The 19,265-nt window shown below is 47.6% G+C and overlaps 7 protein-coding genes across 7 annotated transcripts; 3 read left to right on the forward strand and 4 right to left on the reverse strand.

Annotated features, from left to right (window-relative positions):
• Positions 1–996: 996 nt before the first annotated feature.
• Positions 997–3,091, reverse strand: BGW36DRAFT_170545 (F-box domain protein). The gene has a single exon (XM_046209648.1). The coding sequence runs from the start codon at positions 2,866–2,868 to the stop codon at positions 1,090–1,092; it is 1,779 nt and encodes a 592-aa protein (XP_046072316.1). The 5' UTR covers positions 2,869–3,091; the 3' UTR covers positions 997–1,089.
• A 698-nt stretch (positions 3,092–3,789) lies between these two features.
• Positions 3,790–6,439, forward strand: BGW36DRAFT_427571 (F-box and WD domain protein; the record flags this gene model as incomplete). Its single annotated transcript, XM_046220431.1, has 2 exons — positions 3,790–4,000; positions 4,062–6,439. 2 exons carry the CDS (start codon positions 3,790–3,792, stop codon positions 6,437–6,439), a joined length of 2,589 nt encoding a protein of 862 aa, XP_046072317.1.
• Positions 6,440–7,370: 931 nt separating this feature from the next.
• On the reverse strand, positions 7,371–9,666 carry BGW36DRAFT_295844 (involucrin repeat protein; the record flags this gene model as incomplete). The annotated part of the gene is made up of 3 exons (XM_046211216.1): positions 7,371–7,481; positions 7,542–9,443; positions 9,499–9,666. 3 exons carry the CDS (start codon positions 9,664–9,666, stop codon positions 7,371–7,373), a joined length of 2,181 nt encoding a protein of 726 aa, XP_046072318.1.
• Positions 9,667–10,758: 1,092 nt separating this feature from the next.
• Positions 10,759–13,439, forward strand: BGW36DRAFT_170629 (putative cell surface receptor/MFS transporter). Its single transcript, XM_046209649.1, has 4 exons — positions 10,759–11,485; positions 11,550–11,662; positions 11,717–12,065; positions 12,132–13,439. Exons 1-4 carry the CDS (start codon positions 11,255–11,257, stop codon positions 12,957–12,959), a joined length of 1,521 nt encoding a protein of 506 aa, XP_046072319.1. The 5' UTR covers positions 10,759–11,254; the 3' UTR covers positions 12,960–13,439.
• On the reverse strand, positions 13,131–14,433 carry BGW36DRAFT_379064 (ubiquinol-cytochrome C reductase hinge protein-domain-containing protein). Its single transcript, XM_046216177.1, has 3 exons — positions 13,972–14,433; positions 13,696–13,818; positions 13,131–13,561 (listed from the first exon to the last, which is right to left on the reverse strand). Exons 1-3 carry the CDS (start codon positions 14,255–14,257, stop codon positions 13,497–13,499), a joined length of 474 nt encoding a protein of 157 aa, XP_046072320.1. The 5' UTR covers positions 14,258–14,433; the 3' UTR covers positions 13,131–13,496.
• A 275-nt stretch (positions 14,434–14,708) lies between these two features.
• BGW36DRAFT_427575 (uncharacterized protein) lies at positions 14,709–15,477 on the reverse strand (the record flags this gene model as incomplete). Its single annotated transcript, XM_046220432.1, has 2 exons — positions 14,709–15,248; positions 15,313–15,477. The coding sequence occupies 2 exons, from the start codon at positions 15,475–15,477 to the stop codon at positions 14,709–14,711; spliced, it is 705 nt and encodes a 234-aa protein (XP_046072321.1).
• Positions 15,478–16,563: 1,086 nt separating this feature from the next.
• Positions 16,564–18,973, forward strand: BGW36DRAFT_295810 (putative glycerol-3-phosphate acyltransferase Sct1; the record flags this gene model as incomplete). The annotated part of the gene is made up of 4 exons (XM_046211211.1): positions 16,564–16,734; positions 16,808–17,402; positions 17,468–17,736; positions 17,792–18,973. The coding sequence occupies 4 exons, from the start codon at positions 16,564–16,566 to the stop codon at positions 18,971–18,973; spliced, it is 2,217 nt and encodes a 738-aa protein (XP_046072322.1).
• Between the last annotated feature and the right edge of the window lie 292 nt (positions 18,974–19,265).

The raw sequence follows: 19,265 nt of genomic DNA on the forward strand, positions 1-19,265 counted from the left end.
GGGGGGTGGCTGTTGAGGAGGGTAGAATACAGAGCAGAATACAAGCAGGGAGACAAGAGAGAGGCTATCGAGGCGAGATAGTCGAACAGATAGATAGATTGACGAGGTGGAAGGGCAGCAGACAGGGCAGGCAGGGGGAGTGAGTGATGCTGCAGTAGCAGCGGCCTAGTGTGCGTGCCATCTTGGCGGTTTGCGCCTAAGGCTCACACTAAGCATCCGCTAATTGCGCGGGTGTTTCGGTTCCATTTAATATTAAATATTAAATCTCATGATCACGGTCGTCTTGTGTGCTGTGACGCGGCGATGTGAAACACGCTATTAATACTAATAGTCTGATATCTAATATGATTCCCTATGCACCTCCCTGGCTTCGTGTGGGAATGAAACACTTGACCGCTGCCCTTTGATATAAGCTCAATTTGGGTGGTGCATGCTTCGATGATTCAATATACTGCATTCCTCTCTATTTGCAATTAGCAATGGGCTTCCGAAGTAGAGTACAGCGATTAATCATTAAGACTTCGGATTTTAGACGGCCCATGCACCGGCATCAGTTGATCAGTCTTACGTATTGATATACATGTAGAGATTTGCACGGGTTTAGTATCGCATACAGCATTCAAATGTTCAATGTTGTAGTCGAAATAGCCATACAGTATGCCAGTTGGGTTAGTGTTAGGGTTTATGTATGGCGCTACGTATATCAATTGACGTGTTATTGAAGTTCGAGCACGTTTGGGTCCTAGGGCCCAAGCAAGCTCGTTAATATTAATATTAATGTCGATCGGAATCGTGCTACACTGCCAGCAATCCTCGCTATCACGTGTACGCTTAGATCCGTCAACTGGTGTAGATGATCATTCCTGGAGGAGTCATTTCCCCTTGTGCGTCGTATTTTTTGCATGAAATGATCTCATTTACGTGACCTATCACCTATCTGGATTACCTGTCAATCGCCCACATCTTGTAGATCTTCCCTGAAAAATATTGATATTCTGAAACAAGATGCTGGCGAAGGCCAAGTCTCCTTTGGCATGTAGTCCACAAATCACGTTATGTCTAGGTCGTATACATCCCCTACACAGAGCGTCAACTATTCCAGGATTTGTCCACAGCAATTCCGTCGTACATCTCACTCCAGTTTACAGCGCTTGAGCCTTCCGAATGATATACCCCGAATACCACCGTCCCCTCCAGGTCCTTTACTGGCAACGCATATAAGTTGTAATCCGCCATTCCGAACTCATTCATAACGACCCTATGCCGAGGAAGTTGACGGCTTGTGCGTCGTTGGACAAAGTATTCCTTATCCAGTTTATATTCTCTCATTGCATCGGCAGATATACCCGCTCTTTCGAGAGCCAGTCTGTAGATCGAGAGAATGTGGCTGGGCCCGTTGTGACCAAGCTTATAAAAGTTTCTCACGTTGCGGTGGTACGCGCTGATAGACTGGAGGTTCGGATACGCCTGTGGTTTGAATCCGCGAAACATGTTTTCAAAGTCAATCGTGTCGGTGCTCGGAGGACAGCGATAAGCAAGGATTGTGACTTCTCTGATTGAGGCCGGCAAAGTCTCTGCAAATGGGAGCCATCCACCCTCCTCGGCGTTGCTAAACAGGTCAATATCGAGCGTCAAACGTTCAAGAGCGGTGAATTCATTCCATTTCCAGTTTGTGGTTCGTGGTGCAGACGGGTTGATCGACAGATAGGGTTTATATGGATTCAAACAGGGTTCATGACGGCACCCGCACATTGCGCCATATTCCATAATCTCAATATGAAGACGTCGCAGAGACGACCTGGTATATTTCAACAGTATTGCACAGATAGATTCAATAGTGAAATCCGGTAAAGGATGTACTTCTGGAACGTTTTGCCAACGCCGGCCAAACACCGATTCTGTGTGGAAAACGTTGTACTTGAACTCTTCAAAGCTGGTGCAGTTCTCGATAATTCGAGTTAAAACGCTCCCCGATATGTTTCCACGGTCGATGGTAAGCGACCTCAGATAAGAATTCGCTGATGGAAGTAAGTAATCTGGACCATCGGCGTCATTCCGGTCAATATCTGAGTCATGGGCAGCGAAATCCCTGAGCGACAGATTTCGAAAACTTGGTAATCTCACCAAAGCTGCTAGTATATTAACAGTCTCCTCATCATTCTCAGTCTCCTCATCATTCTCAGTATTGTCGGCATCGCCATCTTCAGGATCGCTGTCGTCACTCTCTTCACGATCATTACCATATATGAACTCTAGTCGCGCGTCTTCTAGTGCCGATAGACCCTGAGCAAGCAATCCTCTTTGTGATCTTGCTGCCAACCTGCTAATAGCCCGCCATACATATGGAGTAATTGAATCCTTGTTCCTAATATCTAGATGAATCGCTTGGAGCTGCGTCAGCCGGGAAAGAAGCAGAGCTAGTGCGGCGCCTCCACGACCATTGGCAATTGCTTCGAACCAATCCTGGACTTCTCCATCTTCAATGATTGGGGATTGCCGAACGCTTTGCATAACCAAATGTAAAGCAGATTTCAGGGGAACTTTGTTTTCTTCCATATACGTAAAGGAGTTACTTGAAGCCAGCTCCTCAAGGTACCACTCTAAGCGAGGATGTTGAGCCACGCCAATTAATAGCCGAGGAGCACCCAGCATAAAGGCCTCATCACTGGCAGGGCTCCGGACATTTGCAGGGAAGATGGTCAGTTCCCGCTTAAGGATAAGCTGCGATAACTCTTTGTGTTCTTTGAGGCGGTCATGGCAGAGAATATGGAATTGCTTACAGCTGGATGACAGAGCGACTATGTCTCCAGGATAAACATCGTCTATTATCTTTTGCTGTAACTCCACAGGCAGTGTGAGGAGCTTCATGATGGCACAGACGGGGGTAACTATTCACAATGTCATCACAGAAGAGATGCCTGGAGAATATAATGCCTCAAGAGTATGATTACCGACTATCTTGGTTGATTCAACGAAGTCAAAGGGGAAAAGATCGCCTTACCATACTACATTTCTCAGTGTTAATTGCCAGCAAATTTTTGAACATGGACGTTGTGGTTCGAAGGGTACATGTAAGAAGAAGAAAGATCCCAGCGGCATTATTTCCCCACTTCAGCCTTCATACATAACTATCACCACAACACACCGAGAATATGCGCAAAGACATGGAAACAATATGCATGTGGATTTTGAAGTCATTGTCTAGGGGCGGAACCCAAGAAGTCTATATTCTTACTCTGACATAAACTGATGTAAATGGAGAGAAAATTCCAATACTACATTCAAACTTTTGTGTACGTCCATGGATGCCTAAGCGGATAATTGGAATAATATAATATACTATACGTCTACTTTCCATTTGAACTTATATATTTTCGAGCTAGCTTGTAATGTGACATTGGCATTGGCGCTGGCTTGTAGACAGGATGGTTGGATGGACACCTGAGGCGGAGGACTGTGTGAGCCTGAGGCACCAACGGCGCCCCTGCCAATCAGTGTCACAACAATAAATTAATAATATGATGGAAACTCCAAACAATAATCATAATGCCCTTAGTTGCTATTTCAACTATTAATTACTGGGAGTAGAGTAGTAGTCCTCTCATATTAAGTTGGTATTACTCAGTATTACAAGTCGATCGACGCGGCTCATCAACAGCGGCTAGCCTCGACTAGCGACACTCTCACTACTCACTAACCATCGACCTTTGTTTGTTTGGGAGTGGCTTGTGCAGTCGGTCGTCCTCTTCACTGCCTCCCTGCAGCCCAGTCGACGCTCGCAAGAATCTCATGGATCGCGAGCATTCGCCCGGAGCGTTTTCGCGCATGCCTGTTGCTAAGTCCGGGCTCGCCGCCGCTTCCTTAGCCGCCGCCTTCAAGCTGGACGAGGGCTATTCAGACGACACTCGCAGCCAGCCTGAAAATGAAGCAAATGCCCCCCAGAGCGAAGCTATGCTATTGCCCCCCTATATTTTCTCCCACAGTGAAGCCGAGAGAGCAGGTACGTCGTGCCACCCCCCAATCACTGTGAAGGATGGCAGCACTGACTCCACAACTCGCAGAACTTGCCTTCACCATCCTCCGCAGTCTACGAACAAGCACAATTGCCTCGGTCGTCGAGCGACTCACACCGCGGCTTCATATGGACCCCGTTCTCAAACTTCCGCCTGAAATTACCGCGGAAATATTCGCCTACCTGGACCCGTCCACGCTGCTGACCGCGTCCTTAGCCTCACGTGCCTGGAGAGATCGTATATTCGATTCGCGTCTGTGGAGAGAGATATATACCAGAGAGGGATGGAGGCTGGACATCGATGCCATTCGCCAATATGAGCAATTACACTCGGAACCCTTAACCTCACAGAGTCGCAAATCACGGGCTAGACACGACGATTCCGATGTCCCTCAACCGCAACTCAAGAGACGTGTCACTGAAGCAGGTATCGGTCCGCGAGGTCTTATGAGCCAGGAATCTCAGCCGAATCCGCCATGGAATGAGCAGCATCAATCTGTGGAAGCGGACGTTCCAGGGTCACCGCAGGATGCAGAAGGTGATAGAGAAATGCGCGACATTTACTCGGATAGTCTTTCCTCTCCGTCAGCCGAACGACGACCTGGGCTTGACGGACTATTATCGTCTATGCCGTCGCCTCCTAGCGCAAAACCATCATCGCTGCTGATCAGATCACCGAATGGATCCGCTAGGATTAACTGGCCACATCTTTATAAGCAACGAAGGCACCTAGAGGACAACTGGCTAAAAGGTCGCTTTGTGAATTTTCAGCTTCCTCATCCTGCTCACATAGAAGAAGCCCACACAGAGTGCGTCTATGCCATTCAGTTTTCAGGCCGGTGGCTTGTAAGTGGCAGCCGTGACAGGACAGTTCGCGTTTGGAATCTAGATACGAGACGTCTATGGTACGCCCCTCTCCAAGGACATAATACTTCCGTGCTGTGTCTGCAGTTTGATCCAAGTCCGGAGGAAGATTTGATTATATCAGGGGGCAGCGATAGAAATGTCATCATCTGGAAATTCTCCACAGGCCAAAAAATTCGCGAATTGATTAATGCGCATCAGGATTCGGTCTTGAATCTCAAATTTGACAAGAGATACCTCGTGACGTGTTCTAAGGACAAACTCATCAAGATTTGGAACCGCCGTGAACTCAGTCCTATGGATAAGGACTATCCTACCATATTCAGAGGTCCCGCCGTCAAATATCCTTCCTACATCATCGATACGGCTAGTATTCCACCTTCGCTTCTAGAAGCCGAGCTAGCAAATCGCCACATAAAATCTTTGGAGCCATTCAGTCTCCTTATGACATTGGACGGCCACGGAGCAGCAGTCAACGCCATTCAGATCAATGATGATGAGATTGTTTCCGCCTCAGGCGATCGATTGATCAAGGTTTGGAACATCCATAACGGAGCTTGTTTGAAGACCTTGATGGGCCACACGAAGGGCATTGCATGTGTTCAATTTGATAGCCAGCGTATTGTGAGCGGGAGCAACGATGACTCGGTGCGGATCTTCGACCATATTTCCGGGGCCGAAGTCGCTTGCTTGGAGGGCCATAACAACTTGGTACGCACCGTTCAAGCAGGCTTTGGTGACCCTCCTGGAGCTGAAGAGGCTCTCAGACTTGAAGCCTTGGCAGTGGACAATGACTACTGGGATGCACAGCGCTCTGGTAGAGTTCCTGATATGCAACGGCGCATTTCTCGACGGGCAATTGGTGGTCGGAATGCTGGTTCTAGAAATCCCAGAGATGTAATGGCCCTAGGTGCCCGAATCCCACCAGGTGGAGGTGGTAGCAGGTGGGCAAGAATTGTTTCGGGCTCATATGACGAAACCGTCATCATCTGGCGGAAAGACCGTGACGGCAAGTGGCTCGCTGGTCATCGACTTCGTCAAGCCGATGCGGTGATCAATGCAACTGCAACGGCTCTAGGCCGTAGTGGACGTGATGCACCCAACCGGGTGTTGATGCGAGCAGTTCACAACCAACAGGCTATCAATCCACCCATGGCACCTCAACAACCTCATCCCAATAATCAACCTATCAATGTGACCAACAACCACCAAGGAAATGGCAATGCAAACCCAGCATCACCAGTAACAGCACCTCAGCCCCCAACACAACCTCAAGCCAATCAGCCAGCGCCTCCAAACAACAACCACGTTCCAAACCCACTGGCAGTTCTTCAGCAGGCACACGTATTAAATGCACTAGTTGCTCAACAGCCCGGAGCTCATGCCCACCCCCATCAAGGCCACCGCCACCTTGGCAATCCACCGGCCTCGAGAGTATATAAGCTTCAATTCGATGCACGCAAAATCATCTGCGCTAGTCAAGATCCACGAATTGTGGGTTGGGATTTTGCCGCAGGTGACGAAGACATTATGGAAGCATCGCAGTTTTTCATTGGGCTATAATGGTATACATATATAATTTAATCGAGCAGGTCGATGGATTAAATACCAATCTTTCGATAAAAGCATGGCGCTATGTCCTTCTCTGGCTACCACAACAAGTACATACATACATACATACATACATCTAATGTTCCCAGTCTCTTCTCATGTGACGTCAACTAGTCTATCCAACGCTTGTGGCCCTAGGTACCCTCTCCGCAACTGACGCCGTTTGGCAGGTCTTTCTTCGCACATTTCCTTTTTTTTTTTTGAACTCAAAGCATAACCGACACAATGCAGTAACGATGATGAAGTCCATTATTATTATAATTCTTAGTATTATTATGCATGAAGATGCTGGAGTCACTTTGAGAAGGGGATGCTACTGAAAAGGACAATGTTTAGCTGCTTTTTTTGGATTTGAATTTTTATCTTGGAATCTTGCCAGTTCATTATTACCAGCCAGGAATGGTATCACGTCCGAAATAGAGAAGAAAGCCTCCCGTGATAATATCGAGATGTCCTTTCAGTTTTCTGAAATAGAGACCCTCGTTTATTGATCGTAGAATACTAATTACATCGATTGATAAAGACATGATCTAGGTAGACTGAAAGGAAGTGACAGGCGTTTCAAAGTATGTACAAGGATTGAATGAAGTGATACTAACTGATACATCGGTGTCAATGATGAGAAATAATTCTTGCTTCTTAGTATAAGAAACATTGAAAACTACCTAGTAATTAAAGGATAGTAGAAACAATCTCCCGAATAACGCGAATAATAGTAGCAGCAGTCGTGGTAATAGTAGTAGTAATGTATAATGTATATGCAAAAAGGCAATACCTGTTCCCCGCAGATCTAGCATGCAATAAATGATTGGTTGTTTTGGTATACATGAAGACATTTGATCATAGCAGTCATCATAATTAAGATATTGTTCAATTATATCAATCAGGCGTGTGAGACAACAGTACTTTGACTGAGATTCGACTTGCCCATTGTATTTTCCATTTTGAGACTTCGAACCAGCGCTTCGAGTTTCTTGCGTTCTTCTTGTTCCGCCTGTAAGTTTGAGTTGTTAGCATCAGTCGCTATGAAGGGTTGAAAATAAGGTAAACTTACTCTAAGGAGTTTCATGTTCTCGGACCGTGTATCCCGCATCATCTTCTTGAATTCATTTTTCAATACCATTGTCGAAGTCGTCTCAGTGGCAGCATCTCTTGTAGTCATTTGGCTGCTGATTCCCATCCAAGTAATGCGTTCGTCACTGAGCTGTGATTCCAACTGTTCGCAACGGTCGCGCAGATTGTCGATATGACTTTCGTATTTTTCCCGCTCCTTTTCAAATTCAACGCTTGCTTTCGTCATTACTTCGTAATCTTCAATTGTATCCCGCAATTCCTTCTCTAGCATCTCCACTCGTTTTTGAGAATCGCCACCCTGATCGTTGTCTTGCCCTGCTCGTAGGGAAGCTAATTCTTCCGTGAGACTGATATTCTTGGCATTTAGATCTTCAAGCTCTTTTCGAAGAGCAGGATTGGCAGCAGCTTCAGCAGCCCGCTCAGCCCGAGTCCCGTAGGCTCCATCAAGCTCGGCTTTGACCACGGTAAGCTCCGTTTGAGCGCGGGCAAACTCTCCCTCTAGTTGGTCTAATTCTTCTCGAAGACGATGCGTCTCTGTCTCTGCTTTTGTTTGACCTTCGCTCGCTTTACGTAGCGAGTCTTGCAGCCTTGTAATCTCTTGTTCAGCCTGCTGGCGAGCATTTCTTTCGGTTTCCAACGCTGTAGTTTCTTGTTCTCGTGATTGATCGCGCAAGGTCTGGTATTGTCTGGCAGCATCGAGCTGTTCCATAATTAGAGCCATTTCATCCCTCACACCCTGCACCTCACGCTCTGATAGCTCAAATTGTTTCCTTGTTTCGACGAGCTCACGTGTTATATCTGCGACATGGGCATCCTTTTCGGCATCAGATTTAGAGTTCAACTCTCTCTGTTGTTGAATCTGCGTCGTCAAAATGCTCTTTTGATCCTGTAAGCCTTCAATACGACTTTGTAGGTCGTCGAAGCCTGATCGCAAATAGTCCATGTGGGTACTGACAAACTCCCCGGACGGACTTGGAGGTGGAGGTAAAGTTGGCGAAAGATGTGAGCCGGCCTGTCCTAGCAAGGTATGAAGACGACCATTGATGGCGTTGAGTTCGGTTTCCATTTCCCCAGCTGCAAGCCCTGTTCCGCCTGTTGGGAGGTTTCCACTTTGGAGGATGTCGAGATGATTTTCCAGATACGCAAGATGAGCCTGCATAAAGGCCGGAGACGTCTCATCTTCATTGGATTTTTGCGGTAAGGGTTCCAGGCCATAATCACCCTGACTTTGGAGTAACATATCACGTAGACGTCCATTGAGCTGCTCCAACTTTTGTTCAGTACTGCGAAGGGCGCTGGAGTTGATTCCCAGTCCATTCTGACCATCTGAATTGTCCAAGGACCTGTATAAGCTGCGGTCATCAAATTCCGATGTGCTTGGTTGAGCCATGCCATTGGTACCATTAGCCCCATTCCGATTGATGTTTTTCTTTAAACCTCGGTGTGTCAATTGCAGTATTCCGGAAGTATGTTCGAGCAGTCGCTTATGAACACTTTGTGCTCTTTGTTCCAAAGTCCACAGCTCTTGCGCCAACGTCTCACATTTCTGTGCGCTGACCGTGAACTCGTCATTCTCTGACTCATCTGCTATACCATTTGGACCGCCATTCATATATCCGCTTTTCAAATGGGCCTGAGGATCGGGGAGTCGGCGAAGCGACTGCGCGGCGTCTCTTAATTTGGTCTCCAGGGCAAGTTTGCGTTTAGTGCCTTCAATGCGACTTGACAGGATGGCGTATTCTCGTTTCAAATCTTCGACTGTCTCAAAAGGAAGAATCTCGTATCCGGCACTGTCTCCGATCGCAGTTTCGGTTAAAAGATGCATCAAAACCGAATCCGTAACGTCGACGGAAGGCGTATTGGGTTGAGGAACCATGCCAGACTAGATTGATCGCAGTTAGCGGTGGTATTACGGAGAATCAAGTAGGACAACATACTCCACTATATTGAGACCTGTCGTCATTCGATAAATCCGAAGTACCACGGTAGCCATCCACGAGAACCTTTGAAGGAATCCCAGTAACTGCTCCGCTGGGATATGCGGCTGAGAGGTACCTTGGATCCCCGTAAGAGGACATACTAGACCTTAGGCTAGCAACATTCATTGTGTCACAAATTATGCTGAAGCGCGGAGGCTATAAATGAAAGGGGGGGCTTTTCTTCTTTTTTCTCTCTCAACTTGGATTCACGCGGAAGACATGATTTCCGGAACGAAAGGATCGACTGGGGTCAGTAGGGAACGAAGTAAGCGTTGGGTATTGTGAATCAGCTGGTCGTGCGGGATGAGGCAGCGAAGGGTTGTGTCAGCCGATGGGCTGCTGTATCCAGCGGCGAGGATAGGGACGGGCTCTGTGGTGCTTCAGGGACGATTTCCGGAGTTTCTGGCGAACACGCAAGAAAGAAAAAGCAAGATGCAGCGACTTTACCGAGTTGAGTTTACGGGAGGTCCAAACGGGCCAGTACTGACTGTGGCTGGTTCCTTCCTGCTTCAGCTGGGCCTGCGCCTGCCTGCGCCACTCCCTTTCTTGACTTTCTGTCAATCATGTTTGTTGCTTGTTCTTCTTTTCTATATATACACTCGCATCCAAGAGCCCTTTAGTTGTGCTCTCCTTCCCCTCCTTTAGGCACCATCCAGCAAACCCTAAAAGACACACAAAGACTGCTTTGTTTACCAGTGCAGCTAATGATGCCAAGATGGAATCCGTCAGCCGGCACTTTATCGGGTCCGTATGGGCATTACTGTGCGTAGGGTAGAGGTGATAACTCTCTCGTGCCTCAAGCGGGATCTGATCATACTGCTACTACTTCGTATTACGTACTAATCATGGTTAGTTGCTAATGTTTTATTATAGCCCTCGTCCTCGCTTCGACGACATGTTTCTTGGGCACGGACCTTGTGTGTTAGCTGTATTCAACTGATAACAACGCCGTCCGATGACTCGACTGAGCTGGGGCGACGATTCAATCGTGATTGACCGTTGACGGTCCTGTCTTGTTTTCAGATGAGCTTATCGCTTTAAACAAGATTGTTCATATCCCTACCAGGCAGTCTTACTTGCGCCTAGTGCGTGAGTAATACTACTTGCGCTAATCGCTCCCAACTGTGGGCTCAATCCAGACAGCGTCGTCTCGTTGTTATCATAACTAGCTAGCTGATCAGCTCTCCGACATCGAATCAGCCAGCAGTCTCCGCTCCTCCTTTACAAACGATCATTAAACGATGTCACTTGGGCTCGTACCCCGCAGCCAATAAATTGGAACCCGGTCTTGGAAGATGTATCATCATCCAATCACGGCGATCGGCGGCGCTCTCGTTTTCCGCATTAGTCTTGCACTTTGCGCTCGATATCCGAGAAAGCGCTTTGTCGCGTGCATCCTCGGTAGCGTAGTCTCGATGGAGTAACTGTTTATCTCATGATTTCATACGCTGTATACTTTATGTAGGAGAGTTGGTATCTATATATGGACGTCCCACGCTAAGACGCCTGCTTTCACGTCTTTCCCCGCCAGTTTCCCCTCGAGCTGTCTCAATAGCGTCGATTGAATTCACGCCGGGATTCTTCAGATTAACCCTGATGCAGATACTTTGATCGTACGGCATCATTGTTCTCGTGCCCAACTTCTCTACTGTCGCAACCTCTGCTGACAGACTCTCGAAATGATTGGGCAATCCTATATAGCAGCAGCAATACAATGAACATTTTCAAGGGATCGTCGAGCGGTCAATTAGATACGACGCCAATAGAACCTGCAGGCTTTTCTCCTGTTCATGGGCATGAGAAAGATTTGGAGATGCCAACCCGGAAGGAGGAACCTCAGTACGAGGTGGAAATCGCCGCTACAAGAGGAACGTACCGAGTATATAAACGGCGATTTTTCGGTCTCCTCCAGTTAGTCTTGTTGAATATTATTATTAGTTGGGATGTATGTTTTCAAATTCTTGGAATAGAAAACTGAGAACCATCAGTGGATATTAATTCGTGAATAGTGGCTCACATTCTCCTCCATTTCATCTACATCTGCCGAATACTTCAATGTGACTGAGAGCACAATTAACTGGCTAAGCACGGCTTTCCTCTTTGCCTTCTGTGCTGCAACCCCGTAAGTTCTAGTTGCACGATCATTGCCAACCGTTGCTAACATCTACCTAATTAGAGTTGTAATGTACATGTTAAACAAGGGTGGCCCAAAGCCTGTCATCATCACTGCTTCTGTTTTGATCCTGGTCGGAAATTGGGTTCGATATGCTGGCACTAAGGCCAACAATGGAACATTTAGTGTGGTTATGTTTGGACAACTGCTGCTCGGCTTAGCCCAGCCGTTTGCCTTGTCTGCACCAACGAGATATAGTGACCTGTGGTTCACCGAACAAGGTCGAACAAGTGCCACTGCTTTAGCAACTCTGGCCAATCCGCTGGGAGCTGCCGTTGGGCAGCTTGTTGATTCATTCTGGGCTGTAACGCCGGGCGAGATCCCCGGCATGGTGCTTTGGATCTCCGTCATCGTACGTCCTTGTTCTATACCCTGTTCTTGGAGCTTAACAACATTGAACTGACTTGTTACTCAACAGTCTACCATTGCCTGCATACCCTCCTTCTTCATTCCTGCACGGCCACCCACACCGGCTAGCGCTTCCAGCATAGTGTCTAAGACTCCCTTCCCAGAGTCGGCCAAAGGAATCATCAAAATTCGTGAATTCTGGCTCGTTTTCATTCCATTTTCGGTATACGTTGGTTTCTTCAACAGTGTCTCCACATTAATTAACCAGATTCTGTATCCTTATGGCTTCTCTGAAACCGAGGCTGGTATCGCTGGAGGCGTTCTTATCGTCGTTGGTCTCGTTGCGTCCGCCATCGTCTCGCCTATAAACGACCGATACAAGAAATATTTACTCGTTATACGCATATGTATCCCCATCCATGCCATCTCATATATTGCTCTTTACTTCGCCCCCTCCAGCCCCTTTGGTATTGCGCCGAGTATCGTCGTATGTGGACTCCTCGGCGCAAGTGCTTTCTCAATTTTGCCTGTAGTTCTCGAGTTTCTCGTCGAGATTACATACCCATACTCTCCTGAAATCAGCAGTACACTCCTCTGGATGGGTGGTCAGCTTCTCGGCGGTATATTCACGATTATTCAATCCGAGCTTAAAGCAGGGCAAGACGCGAACCCACCGCTCAACATGAAAAGAGCTCTTATTTTCAGCGCCGTCATTGCATGTGTCGCAGCAGTATTTCCGCTCACGTTGAATGTTATAGGGCCAAAGATAGTCAATAGACGGCTTGAAGCCGATCAAAACAGATGCTTGGACGTCCAATTAGAAAGCCATGTGAACAATCAATCCCATTCACCCACTGCTAACGACCAGAAACCGAGGGAAGACAGATTTGAGAATTGACACTTCTATTGCATTATATTCTCATAGTTGGTTGTAAATTCTTTGAGTTATCTCAATATTCCAGATGTCAATTACGGAGTTTGAATATCAAGGATTTGTCTGTCTAATTACGATCAGCCAGCAATTTACGTCATGGGATCGATTGATGTGATGTTTGTGTAATGAGAACGGTTCTAAACAAAAGGAAACGAGTATAAATATTCCATATAAGAGACAGTCACTTTGCTATCTGTACATAAAAGTGAAACATGACAATTCTATTCCCACTTTTTTCTTTGGACAAGAACCAAAAAAGGGATGGTTCTAACTGCCGGTTATGCGATATAAAGGGTACAAAAGGTTAAACAAAACCATGTGAACAGCCTGGACGTATTCAAACCATATCTTCCGCGTTGTCACGGTCGAACTTTGCTTTGTCTGCCATACTAACCCACGAGTAAACAAGGTAGAGAGAAGAGTGAGCTAGACGAATGTATTTGACCGAGACCGTGCTGTATCATGCCGACGTCAAAGGATGGTTGCAAATGTGCCGAGCCTTTACCGCAGGTTCTTCCAGAGCTTTGGTGCAGCGCACTGGGTCGCGCAGTGTTGAAGGTGGAAAACTATAAGCAGAAATTCATGTCAGCCTAAACAGTATTCCGGGTATGGAGAGGTCAAATTATATCCGAAGAGGAAAATCAGAGCTTTGATAGTGATCAAGGCGGCCCCACGGAATTGAAATTGAATTTATGCTTACACTCTTCGACGCAGTCTTCCTTGGGTCCTTTGTGATCTTCATCCTCCTGCTGGCGAGTAACACGCTCAACGCACTCGTCAAAGTGGTGCTTGTATGGCGCGCATGATTGTGAGTTGGCACAGTCTGTGGAAACACTCAATCAGTAGCTGTCCAGAAGTCATTGTCGAGAGTCCAAGACCCGTGCAATTGGATCCCAGAGAAATCAAACCGCAATATATGATGGAATGTTGTGTCTCGAAAACAGCACTCGATTGAATTGGGCCCAAATTTACTCACCTTCTTCGAGCTTTGGCTTGATGTCCTCGACTTCCTCCTCCTCCTCCTCCTCTTCCTCCTCTTCTTCCCCCTCCTCTTCAGTTTCACCCTCGGCCTCTGCGCCTTCCTCGGAAGGCTCCTCAGTAGCCTCCTCGTTATCTTCGGTGGGCTCCTCGGCGGACTTTCCTTCCTGCTCTTCGGCACCTGCGCTGTTGCTGTCGTTCTCCTCGACGGGAGGCGCCTCAGCCTGGGCCTCAGCGAAGCCGAAGGAGGAGAAAACGTCAGAAAAGAGATCGGCGAGACCCATTCTAATTGTCTCAGGCAACTCGATGAGTGCAATTGGGTTCGTTAGGGCGGTGCGTAGGGAGTATTGCTCAGGTGAATAGCGAATGCAGGGCGGAAGTGAGGTTCGGGAAGCTTCAGGAAAAACGGGACGCCGCGGTGTGGTCGAGCAGGCCCGATGATGACTGGCCAATTAGCCCGCACGTGATTGGCTGCTAGTACCCGCCCGCACCCGATACTCACATTACAATAAATAAATAGTGTACTATTAGTGGTACCTGATGTTGATACGATAAACCATTCGGAAGTTTGATGAGGTGCTATCATGCATTAATATCTAATTAAAGGAAGTGCAATCCAACGTGTGAACACAATAATGAATCACTCTATAATAGCGGATGTTTGAACAAGGCCGTTTATGTGTTCATCAATAATTTCAAGTCGAACTCGCAGCAGATAATGGGAGTGATTATGTCTCAAGAGCTTGTCCTGCGGAGCCGGTCTTCTAGCTCTGCTGCAACGCTCTGTTGCTGTACCTCCTCATAGCCTGGCGGTGGCTCTGTAGGAGGGGCGAAATCTGTACTCGGCGTTCTGTCGGTGCTTGAATTTGTGGCATCCGAGCTTTGCTGACCGTTGCCAACATTTACATTGCTTGCCCCATCATAAGCTGGCAGTTCATCGAGGTGAACATGAGCAAAGTTAACGCCTCTCCCTGTTGAAGACCGAGCAGTTGCCGCCGTGCTGTTATCTCGCGCGTGTTCAACTGCTTGACTGAGGCGATCCTTGATACGCTCGAAGTTTGAATGGAAATCAAAGGCTCCTCCTTCCTTGAACGTGATTTTCAATTCCACAGCCGGTAGTGACGGCGGGATTCCCCCGCCTGCAACTGGGCGCACTATGGCAGCCCATACGTTTGGACCAAAGAAGGGTGCAGAAACATGGCTGTCGTGGATGTTGAGGAGAGGTGTGGTAAATGATTGGAATTGTTCACTTTGCTGGGAGGGAAGATACACGATCTGACATTTGATCAAATGTCAGCCGTAGCTACACAGATTAGGCGGCTGAGTGGGAAAAACTGACCCGTTGGTTCGTAAGGTACAGACAGCCTGAGCTGCTGCTTATTGTAAAAGGTTCATTTCCCGATTGAGAGCTCGAAGGCTTCAACGACAGCGTCGTGCGCGGCGGGGAAGTATAAATGATGTGCTCGCTGGGAAGGCGGACAAAGCCCTCTTTACTCGAGAGCATAACCCAACTGCTCGCAACACAAAAATAGTCAGCATTGATTTAAGCCTTGCTTTCCAAACCACAGAAATTTGAAGTTGTGATCGCGAATCGAAAGGTAGCAATGGTACTACTGGAGGAATAAATTGAGGGGCGTGCGGGAAGCAGGACTAACTTCAAGGACATTTTCCTTTTTAAAATGCTGATTGCAGGTACAGTGGTAAAGGTTCCTTTGTGTGTCTAAAGCTGTTGGAAATGCAGGGTCGGCTTCGTCGTCTGCAACAGGCAAGAGGCGTATATAGTACTGTGGCTTCGATCAAGATGGAGGAATCATGTTTAGGGGTCGTGACTGAAGGGGTGTTGCTAGATGGCAGCGGCAACCGTGACCACGGTCATTACCGTCATTCTGAAGAAGCAGGCCGAAGCTATCCGAAGTATTGATCTGACGAAGAGAATCACAGCGGAGAGGAAGTGAGAATCGTCAGGTTAGCAAGGACTTGCTCATGGAAATGTTAATAACCGCCGAGACAGCTGTAACTCGCAGGCAGTGATGGTTGCTGGACTGGCGTGGGGTTCAGAAGATGGTGGTGACCTGTGACGTCCAGAGGTTCGGAGGTTCTCACGGGATCGCGGGATCGCGGGCGGCCGAGCCCTCTGCCAGGCCTAGAAGGGTCGCATCGCGCGGCTGTTCCGCAACCCCACTGCAACTATTTTCCCTGCAAGTTGCAATTTCACCTTCCTGTGATACGGTTTCGCCCAGAAGCCCTTTCCTTACTTTGCCAGAGATCCTTGGAGATTCCTGTGGCATGAGAAACGGCAAGCCTGTACAATACTTGAGAACTCGGGCTTCGCGTGGCGCGCAAGTATCCCGCTACGTCATTACCCCGGATTGGCAACGTGCAGCTTTGCGCGACTAGCTCACCAACAGTCACGTATAGCCGCTTGTGCGCTTCTTTCCAGGCTCGGAGTTGCTCTCCTAAACCCCTCTTACCTTTCCTGTGGCTCTATGATACGTTGGTTTGCTGCATCTGCGAGGAAGCCCAATTTGCCAACCGAGAAGACTCGCGCTTCAGGTGGTTGCGGACCGTCAGCCAGCTCGACATCTTCAGGATGGCGAATCAAACGTACATTCCAGCCCAGATTGGGTGGCTCTACGACCTAGTTCTCTGGACCTTTTCTGTTCTTATCGACCTCTTCTTTAGGGAAGTTCACCCGCGAGGTTCCTGGAAGGTACCTAGAAGGGGACCTTTGATTATCGTCGCCGCACCACATGCCAATCAGGTAGGAGCTTTATTTGACAAAACACCTATCACTCGGCTCTGAGACATATTCCTGACAAAGCTTTGCGATATAGTTTGTCGATTCATTAATTCTTATGCGCGTGATCCGCACAGAAGTTCGTCGCCGCATTTCTTGGCTTATTGCGGAGAAATCCTTTAAACGGAAGTTCATTGGCCTTCTTGCAAGGGGAATAGGAGCAGTACCCGTGGCGCGAGCAATGGATAGTATGAAACCTGGAGTAGGGACAATCTATCTTCCAGATCCTGTTAATAACCCAACTTTTTTGCGTGGAAATGGTACCCAGTTTGACGGGCCCGGATTCGAGCCTGAAGGCACTATTCATCTTCCAACAATCAATGGTAACTCCTACAGTGCAACAATCGCAGAGATTCGTGGGTCTGAAGAGATTGTGTTAAAGAAGCCTGTCAAAGAGAAGAGCGCTCTTTATCAGTTGACTGGGAGAGAGGATATTACTGATGACGGGAAGTTCACTGGGTCGGCTTCTGGCATTCCTAACGACTTTCAAGGCTCAAAATTCAAATATGCACCTCATGTAGATCAAACCGGGGTGTATAAAGCGGTCTTCGAAAGGCTAAGCCATGGCGGTTGTCTTGGTATATTCCCGGAGGGTGGCAGTCATGATCGTCCAGAGTTACTTCCACTAAAAGGTATTTTCGAAGCCTACCGTTCTTCACAATGCAAACACCACCGTACTAACTTGTATTGTGCTAAGCTGGTGTCGCTATCATGGCACTCGGTTCTTTGGCCGAGAACCCAGATTCAGGTCTGAAGATTGTGCCATGTGGAATGAATTATTTCCACGCACATAAGTTTCGTTCCAGGGCAGTTGTCGAATTTGGTAGTCCAATAGAGGTCCCTCCTGAACTTGTTGAGAAATATAAACGTGGTGAGAGGCGGGAGGCAGTCGGTGAGCTTCTAGATACCATCTACCATGCCCTCTTGGCAGTGACCGTGAATGGCCCCGACTATAAAACTTTGATGGTAGGCCAATATTTCTCGTCAACTTTCTTGGCAGTCAAACTGACGTCACTTTTAGGCTGTTCAAGCTGCTCGTCGTTTATATAATACTAAAGGAAAGAAACTTCCGCTTCCAATGGTTGTGGAATTAAATCGTCGCTTCATCAAAGGCTATACTCATTTTAAGGATGACCCTCGTATCAAGAAACTGGAAAAGTCGATTATGGAGTATAACAAACAACTTCGTTTTCTTGGACTCCGTGATCATCAAGTCGAATACGCCAAGTTCTCTATTGTTCAAGTGGTTTTCACGTTGATATACAGACTGTCGAAGCTCACACTGTTGGCAGTCGGTACGCTCCCTGGCCTTCTTCTTTTCGCACCCGTATTTGTCGCCACAAAATCGATATCCAGGAAAAAATCTAAAGAGGCATTGGCTGCCTCCACAGTGAAACTACAGGGCCGTGATGTCATGGCCACTTGGAAGCTCCTTGTTGCTTTAGCCTTTGCGCCAGCCGTCTATGCATTTTACACGATTATTTTCACATATTGGACCTACCGGAATCGTATACAAGGCTTCGTGCCTGAATGGGTTCCCTTATGGGCAATGGTTTTATTGGGTATCGTGCTATTCCCAGCCATTACCTTTGCTGCTCTTCGTATTGGCGAGGTTGGCATGGATATAGTGAAATCCCTACGACCTCTTATTTTGTCGTTGAATCCTTCGTCCGCCAACACCCTCGTGAAGCTCAGAGCGCGGCGAGAAGAATTGTCTCATGAAGTGACTGAGGCTATCAATACTCTTGGACCGGAGCTTTTCCCTGATTTTGATTCTGCTCGCATCGTTGCCGATCCATTTCGGGATTCTGGTTCTTTGACTCAGGCTGAAGAAGCTAAGGAAGATGACGAGTCTAGGCTAAGCGCTCGTAAGCGAGATAGCTATACAACGCAGGAACCTCTACCACGAAATGAATCCTTCTACAATCTTGCCAGCATTGGCTTTTTCTCTACACGCCCTCCTAGTCGCAGTCGAAGCCGCAGTGCCTCAGGTCATGGGCATGCGGGGTCAACTGGACAGTCACTCACAGCATTGAGTACGCTAGACAGCCAAGATGGGATGGATGAAATTAGCAAGCGTATCCATAGCGCTATGAGGGAGCGTGGCAAGGAACGTCGGAGACGCAGCGAAGACATGAGCTGGGAAATGGCAAGCACTGGCTCCATGACACCGCCTGAGGATGAGACGAAGAAATATCAGTAAACTGTTTCAATTTGTTTGAGGAATATTCCTGCTATTTTTTTGTGCTATAAGAAAAAGGTCTCGTGGTTTTAATGTATCTACGTTTTAAGTCTGTTGATACCCTAGAATATCTCTGTTTCCGAACCATATCCCGTTCTTTTTCAGCTGCATCTGGCGGTAAATTAATATTCTACTGAATTTAAAAGCTGTATATTTTTATCTCCTACATTTCCTTTACCATGATATCGCCCAACGGCCGCGACAGCGTAATTCTCAAGAGGAGGCTATCCAGAAGATCCTTCCCTATTGGCCC

This window comes from Talaromyces proteolyticus (assembly GCF_021365285.1).
Source record: "Talaromyces proteolyticus strain PMI_201 chromosome Unknown BGW36scaffold_6, whole genome shotgun sequence".
NCBI lineage: Eukaryota > Fungi > Ascomycota > Eurotiomycetes > Eurotiales > Trichocomaceae > Talaromyces > Talaromyces proteolyticus.